We start from the raw sequence: 7,919 nt of genomic DNA, 5'->3' as shown, positions 1-7,919 counted from the left end.
TGCGGGGAAGAAAAAAAGAAAAGAAAAGGTATGGTCGACAAGCCAATTAATAAATTTGTTGAAATTTAAGTTAAATTTATCAAATTTTTGAAGGGTAATTATATTAATATCAAAATTACTTTTATTTATTTTTAAATCCACCATATAGCCCCTGATAGAAATTAAAATTCAGATTTTAATTTAAGTTAAAGTGTTAAAGTCAAAAATTAATTTTGATCACACATTTTATCAAAATTTACTAAAAATCTGATTTTCAATTCTACCAAATAGGGCCTTAATAACATTGAAGGCTTTTCTATTGACGATTTTCGTTTAATTATTTTATTGATTTAAAATAAATGGAAAAAACTTAGTTGCGTTTTTGTTTTTTATAATTTTTTAAACTACAATGGATAGATAAGTCTTTTATCGCTATTTTGACTTCATTTTTGGATATAATCTGTCATTCGGAAGGAGATATGCTAATTAATAGAATGTTGATGATAAGAATGCAATGGAATAAAAAAAAATTTCGAGGTAATAAGCATGGCAATAAACAAAAGGATATATACCTTTAAAGTGATTACAATATAGTGCAATTATATAAAAAAATGTGATGACAATATTGCCATTTTTTAGGCCATCATGGTACTTATTGTTTGAAGGTATGCATTTTTAGATGATGAAATTTGCATTTTATTTCAATTTCATCACTGAGTTAAATTTCATTATATTTTTTATAAGATGTCTGAAGTAGAAGACTTCAACATCGTATCTTGTCGGATGGTTGTCAAACATGCTATACATCCAGCTAAAAATCACTCATCAAAAAATCTTTATTAAGCAATTGCTAAGTATGCTAATCTGCAAGGTCATGAGCTCGTAGGTATTATTTGTCTCTTTGTAAAATTCATTTAACGTACTAAGTCCATGTTTGAAAAGTGCTTTGAGATTATAAGTTGGTGGATAACATGAAAAATATAATTAAAAATGAATAAAAATTGTGGAACCAACAAAATATGTAGTTAAAAATAAAATTTAATCAACTTATAATTTTAAAAGAATAATGCTATTCATTTTCTCAACCTAAACACTTTTTCTTTTTTCTTTTGTTTTTCAAACGCATTTGATTCTGTTTAATTTGTTTTGTAACGTACAGATTTGTTACACAAGAAGACAAGAAACGGGTACAGCTTTGGTTTGAAAAAGTATAAAGTACAACCTTTTGCTTTTGTAATGTTATGGGAGTACCTTTATGCTTTTTAGGTGAGTTTCGTGGATTGGTATTTTGGTCTTTTGTGAACCACAATGCTCAAAACCACCACCTTTCCGTTACGCACACGTGCGTCTGACTGTACCAATAAAGTCGTGTTTGTTACATATTATTTAGAGCTCGTTCAAAAAAATATTTTTTTAATATTTCTCAAAATCAATAGGATTTTTAATAATGAATTCTCCAAAAAAAAAAAATAATAATAAAAAATCAATTTTTACTTAAGAAAATCTCTTCAAAAAATGTTTTTTATGTTTCAATACTCTTTAGTACTACTAATCCACGTCCCTAAATGATGTCTATACCATGGCGTCTTTATGTGCACACGGTGTTATTTTTATGTACCTACGTTCCAGAAATAACATGTACAAGATGTTGTCTTGATATGCACACGGAGCTGCCTTAATGTGCACACGTACCTATCATGATGTACATACGATGTTGCCTTTGTGTGTATACAGGGCTGCCTTCATATGTTTACGCTCTTGCTGTAATGTACATATGATGTTGCCTTCGTGTATATACGTCCCTGTAATGACGTGCCACGAGTGCATACGATGATGTCTTTGAGTGCACAAGATGTTATCCTTGTGTGTCATGACATGCCTAAATAATTATTAAACGCGTCATAAATGAAGAAGAAAATACATAAATTTGTGTTTGCGTGTAATATAAGAGGTTGTGGTAGTTCTCGTTCATTTTATATTTAATTCTTATTTGAAATTTGAGATATATATATACAACTCCTTTGTAACGTGAACGTGGAACTTGGTTTTTAAGTTCTGCTTGGGCATATTTTGGCATTGCTATGATTTCTATCCAGTGTTGAATATTTTTGTTACTTATCAAATTTTATATTTGTGCATACGGAATGCAATATTTTATAAGTGTACGTCAAAAAGGATTTGTATTTAATTTAAAATTATTTAAAATAATATATGATTTTCATGTGTTTATGTATCATAAATACTTATATAAATAATGATATATTATGTGTCGTGCCAATTTATTTATAAAAAATCGATCAAATCTAACTAATCGACTAAAAAAATAGTTTTTCAATTGAATTGATCGATCCGGTCTACAAAAGAGGCGGGACAGCGGGGTTGGAGCATGCAGGAAAAAGGGTGGCAAAGGTGGGTAGCCAATAGCGACATGGTTGGGAGGTAGCAAATACCGAAAATGAGTGAAACATGAAAAAAAATAAAAAAAAATAAATAGTAGTGCAAATACTTCAGAATTTAAAGATGAATACTTGTTGATGACTTATTCTACTACCGACTAGCGAGAAATGTTTAAAATTAGAGTCTCAATTATTCTAAATGAATACCAAAAATTGATTTGATAAAAATATCATCATAATCGAAATCACGTGAGTCACAAGACAAGAAAGAATAATCATCAACGATAAAATTTGACACGAATATTGGGTCCAATTATAAGATAACGAATTAAAATTTAGTGAAAATTGATGGAAACATCCAATATTTTTTTCACCTAAAGAAAGTGAAGTTCAATTACATCTCTCACTTTTCAATTGGAAAAGACATTGATGCAGTCTTTGTTGAAAAAGAAATAAACAGGCATGCATCAACCAAATTTAACTTTATTTAGTACCAAACTCACTACATCAAAAGTCTTAAATTTGGGCTCTCTAATAATTACAATGGCGCATCAAATTAATATTTATTCTTAATAAATTTAAACTTAATTTCTAATTTTTTTGCTGTTATATTCATGGGTGTTGGACAAATAGTTGTATAATTTAATTAAACCAATTCTTCTTGTGCATGACAGAGTGAACGATTATACTCTCTGTCTCTCTTTGGATTTCATTTTATTTTGTTAAAATTTTAATTTTCAAGAAATGAATGATTAATAAATGGATAGTAATTATGAATTCTACAACATATACTGTTGAATTACTTTTTGAATTTAAAATTAAAATTTTAAGAAAATTAGATGAAACCTAAACTGAGGATATATAAACTTGTTTGTGCCAATGAGAGAGACGGCGAGTTTGATACTCCTAATATTACATTGATACAGACAAATTATGTTAAGCGTAAAGAATAAGGAGTTTTTGATTTGCAGTTTTGCAGAATACCAAATACTTCTTTAATTTGGTATTTATGAAAAATATATTTTTCAAAATAAGATTAAACTTATCACATAAAACTCAAAACACAATTTTGACGTTTTGAATGTTTTCAGTGAAAATGAGTGAAAATGTCGAAAATACTCAAAACATATAAAATAAACATTTAAATAAAAATTTTAAAATTAAAGATACTAGAAAATATAAATAAAAATTTTAGAACAAATAAATTCTAAAAAAACCGTGAGAGGGGAGGGGGGAGAGGGAGAGGGAGAGAGAGAGAATAGTTCAAGCTAGGGATGGGCGTGGGTCGATTCGGTTTGATTCAATCAAAATTTTCGTATATTTACCAAATGGAACCGTCGGGTCCAAATATAATTATGGAACCGTTTGGGTTCGGTTCCGTTCGGTTCTGTACTATAATTAAATTTTTTAACATTTATAACAACATTATATGAATACAACTAATGACACATTCAATGGTTTTGAAATGTCAGAAACTAGTAGACTACCTTATTCAAATGATCGCTACGATCAAAATTTTGATTGGCGGAGGTCACAGCTTCGATCAGAGGTCACAGCATCAGTCAACGATTGTATAGGTTTTGGAATGTCAGCGAGGCTGCAAGAGTCAAAACAGCGTTATGCACTTTAGTGTAGGTGTTTAGGGTTATTTAGTAAGTTGGATCTTGTTCGACTAAGAAATGAGACAATAAAATGGGTAATTTGGCCAAAAGTTAAAAAATTAGAAATGAAACAAATTATTGGGCCAAAAATTTGGATTTATAAATTGTTAATTTGTTTAGAAAAAATTAAAATTAAAATATTTTAATTTATTCAATATAAAAAAAAATTAGAAAGATTCGGTTCTTGGTCTAAAACCGAGAATCGAATCGTACCCGTCAGTTCTCAATTCAGATACCCGTTCGGATATTTAATTTGACAAGAATCGTCGGGTTCGGTTCGGTTTGGGTTCGGTTCGGGAGATTTGTCCAACCCTAGTTTAAGCTCTTACTGATATTTAAAATAAAATAAAAAACAAAAATCTTTATTTATATTAAAATATGTAAAAAAAAAAAATAGTTCAAGTCATTAAATTTTTTTATTTCCTATATTTTTCGGATATTTAATTTGACAAGAATCGTCGGGTTCGGTTCGGTTTGGGTTCGGTTCGGGAGATTTGTCCAACCCTAGTTTAAGCTCTTACTGATATTTAAAATAAAATAAAAAACAAAAATCTTTATTTATATTAAAATATGTAAAAAAAAAAAATAGTTCAAGTCATTAAATTTTTTTATTTCCTATATTTTTCCAACTTAATTTGTTATTTATTTTTATTTTTTAAGAGGGAAAAACATATTGTCCATATTTAGTAGGGATTAAAATTAAATTTTTATTAGATTTTGATAAAATTTGATGAAATGTGTAGTCTACAAATTGTGAATCTGTAAAATATATGGTTAAAATTAATTATTAATTTTGATTAATATTAAAATCAAAATTTTAATATCTATCAAGCAAAGACATTGTAAGATTTACTAACTTTAGAATCTATATATTAATTGATAATATATCGAAATAAAATTATTAAATTTTACTGAATAATTATATTTAATGAAATAAAAATGTTATAAAATGGTTTGCAAAATTTCAAAATTGATTTTCAATTTACTATTGGAGAAATAGTTTTTCAAAATTTCAAATCAAATGTGATTTTAAACGTGATTTTCAATTTACTGTTTGGAGAAGTAATTTTTCAAAATTTCAAAGTAGTTTTTCAGAATTTCAAATCAAACGTGATTTTCAATTTACTGTTTGGAGAAGTAATTTTTCAAAATTTCAAAGTAGTTTTTTAGAATTTCAAATCAAACGTGATTTTCAATTTACTGTTTGGAGAAGTAGTTTTTCAAATCAAACGTGATTTTCAATTTACTGTTTGGAGAAATAGTTTTTCAAAATTTCAAATCCGTGATTTTCAGTTTTTCAATTTGGAGAAGTAGTTTTTCAGAATTACAAATCAAACTGAAAATAAAGTAGGAAAGTTTTTTCATCAGGGAGATGTCAGCACTCGAAAACACGCTCATCACTCTTGTCTATGCTTTTAACCAAACTTTAATTATCTCTTAAACTTGATTAATGTCGTTTAATCATTCTAACCACGTGCCATTAAGCTAAGTTTTGGGCGTTGATTCAACTCCCTAGACATGGATACGTCCATTCACCGACCTTTCCTCTCTGTATTTAATTGTCGTTTTTACTTGAAAGGAGTGGAGTGGTTGAAATGTTTTTGGCATCATGATATCATATGTCACAATCATGTGGCCATCTTAGTCTTTATTTTCTTTTTTTTTTTTTTTTATGACGAGATATTCGCAGTCGCTATCTTTTGGGTACGCATTAGGTGAACCCTCGGACATTTTAGTGTTACTATGAAAACAAGTATATATATATATTTTTTTTTTTCTAAAATATTTTCTAGTTAGGCAAAGTACTTTTAAAAAATTATTTAAATTTATTCAAAATCAAAAGTAACTTAACTCAAAAATGGCTTCTGATTTTTTAAAAACTATGTCAAATTAGTCATATCACAATTTACGAGTTTCTAGTTCAAACAATGCATCATTGTGTTAACTAGCTAATGTTTACTAACATGGACTTAACTAAAATTAAACTTTTACATCCAAATATTAAAGCATGCCATGTGCTAAAAGCATCATGCCTACAATCTTGATTTCTTAATATAAATATTTTATTTTTTTAAAGTAAATTAATGTTTTCAATATATTGAATTTTTCAATAGAAGTGGCAATAGATTATTAGAATAGCGAGAATGTGTTTATATATTTATAGAGGAATTGGTGCAAACGAGTCTCAATTTATAGGGTTGTTACGTAATAGTTCATAACCTTCAAATTTTGGCGCAAATATCCTTATCCTGTCAATTAATGAGCGGAACTGGTTCTTCTGAATAATTTCCATATAGTTGAACGTTAAAAATGTCAAACTTTTGATAAAGGACATACCCTTACTTTTAGTTAAATAAATATAATTATAATAAGGGTGATTAGCACAAAACGTCCCTACCTTTGGAGGTTTTTGTGGATAACGTCCCTACCTTTAGTTTTTTGGTGGATAACGTCCCTACCTTTACTATTTTTTGCACAGAACGTCCTTCTGTCAATTCACCGTTAAAATGTTCCGTTAAATCAAATAAAATGGATCTTTTCTTTTTAAAATGCAGGGGTAATATCGTCCATCAACATTTTCTTCACTGTGTAATCTCTCCCGCCTCTTTCTTCTTCAAACGTTCAAGAAAAAAGTAAAGTAACATGAAAAAAAACTTATACAATATTATTTCATTCAATAAATTAGGAAAAATGACGTGAGAATTATTGCATTTCTGGTAGAAAATATTCATGGCTGCTGTAATACTAATTGTTCAAAACATTTTTGAATGCTATATGAAGAGAATGAATATGTGGTTAATAAAAATGAGATGTCCATCCTTATTTTATGCTTACGAGAAGGCCAATCAAAGTATGATTCTGTAAATGGATAATACATATGATGGAGTGGAGAAGATGATGAAATATGAACGTGTTTTCTCCCCCATTTTAGCATAAAATTAAATTGGTGATAACAATCCCTACCTTTATATTATCTTCGCGCAAAACATCCCTACCTTTACAATGTACCTGAGCAAAACATCCCTACCTTTACAATGTTTTTGCGCAAAACATCCCTACTTTTGTTAAAAATTGTGCAAACCGTCCCTACGTATTTTGAGCTAAACAACCTGTCTAAACTGCAGCCAAATACAATTCTGCTTATCCCTGCAATTGAACGTCCGCAACACCCAGTTCGAACAAAGCAAAACCAATACTCAACATCCAAGTTCAATAACAAAATGTAGTAAAATCAGCACTCAACAACCAAGCTCAATAACCAAACTAAGTAAAATGAGTACTAGACAATAATTAAAGAGTGCTCATTTCTGGATATCCAGTTTGGAGAAGAGAAAAGGTCACATAATCAGAAGGTGCCTATCTCTGTCCAGCTGTTCAAAAATATCAACAAAAACATATACAATTCAGCATTCTACAGCTATTACTATGGTAGTGAATGAACCAAACCATATACAATTCATGTGCAGTGATTCATTAAACCAAAAGCAAAAAAATTTCATCTGGCAATACTAATTTGGTGCTGGTGGTGGTGCCCTTCTGCAGCCCCTACTATTGTGTCCTCGTTCACCACATTTCCTGCATGTCATTATCAACCCCGCTCTCTTCCTTGGACTTGACGTGGCTGTTGTAGTTGTCTCCGAAGTATTTACATTGCGTGAAGACTTTCTAAACCTCTTCGCTTGACTTGAAGAAGCTTCATTCGGCTCTTTTCTTCTGCTTTTTCTTGGCCTTCCAGCTCTTTTTGTGTATAATGGTGGATCGAGGGGCTTGAGACCTAGGTTAGGCCATGAGTCCGGACCTGTGATGGGGGAAATAGATGGAGTATAAGTTGCGAGGTATGCCTCCTTCTTGTATATGTCATCTACAAACTCCATTACATTAA

At 29.6% G+C, this 7,919-nt stretch overlaps 1 protein-coding gene across 1 annotated transcript in view; it reads right to left on the bottom strand.

Annotated features, from left to right (window-relative positions):
• LOC111386271 (transcription factor MYB52-like) overlaps positions 1–7,486 on the bottom strand; it is a 9,012-nt gene extending 1,526 nt beyond the window's left edge. Inside the window, exons 1-2 of the mRNA XM_023010734.1 lie at positions 7,438–7,486; positions 7,046–7,183 (exon numbers count right to left, since the gene is read on the bottom strand). Of these exons, the coding sequence (XP_022866502.1) occupies positions 7,046–7,183; positions 7,438–7,486 (187 nt within the window). The remainder of the gene's footprint in view (positions 1–7,045; positions 7,184–7,437) is intronic.
• Between the last annotated feature and the right edge of the window lie 433 nt (positions 7,487–7,919).

The sequence above is a fragment of the Olea europaea genome, unplaced genomic scaffold, assembly GCF_002742605.1.
Source record: "Olea europaea var. sylvestris unplaced genomic scaffold, O_europaea_v1 scaffold349, whole genome shotgun sequence".
Lineage (NCBI taxonomy): Eukaryota > Viridiplantae > Streptophyta > Magnoliopsida > Lamiales > Oleaceae > Olea > Olea europaea.
The sequence above is the reverse complement of the archived record's forward strand: the minus strand, read 5'-3'. Positions and strand labels throughout refer to the sequence as shown.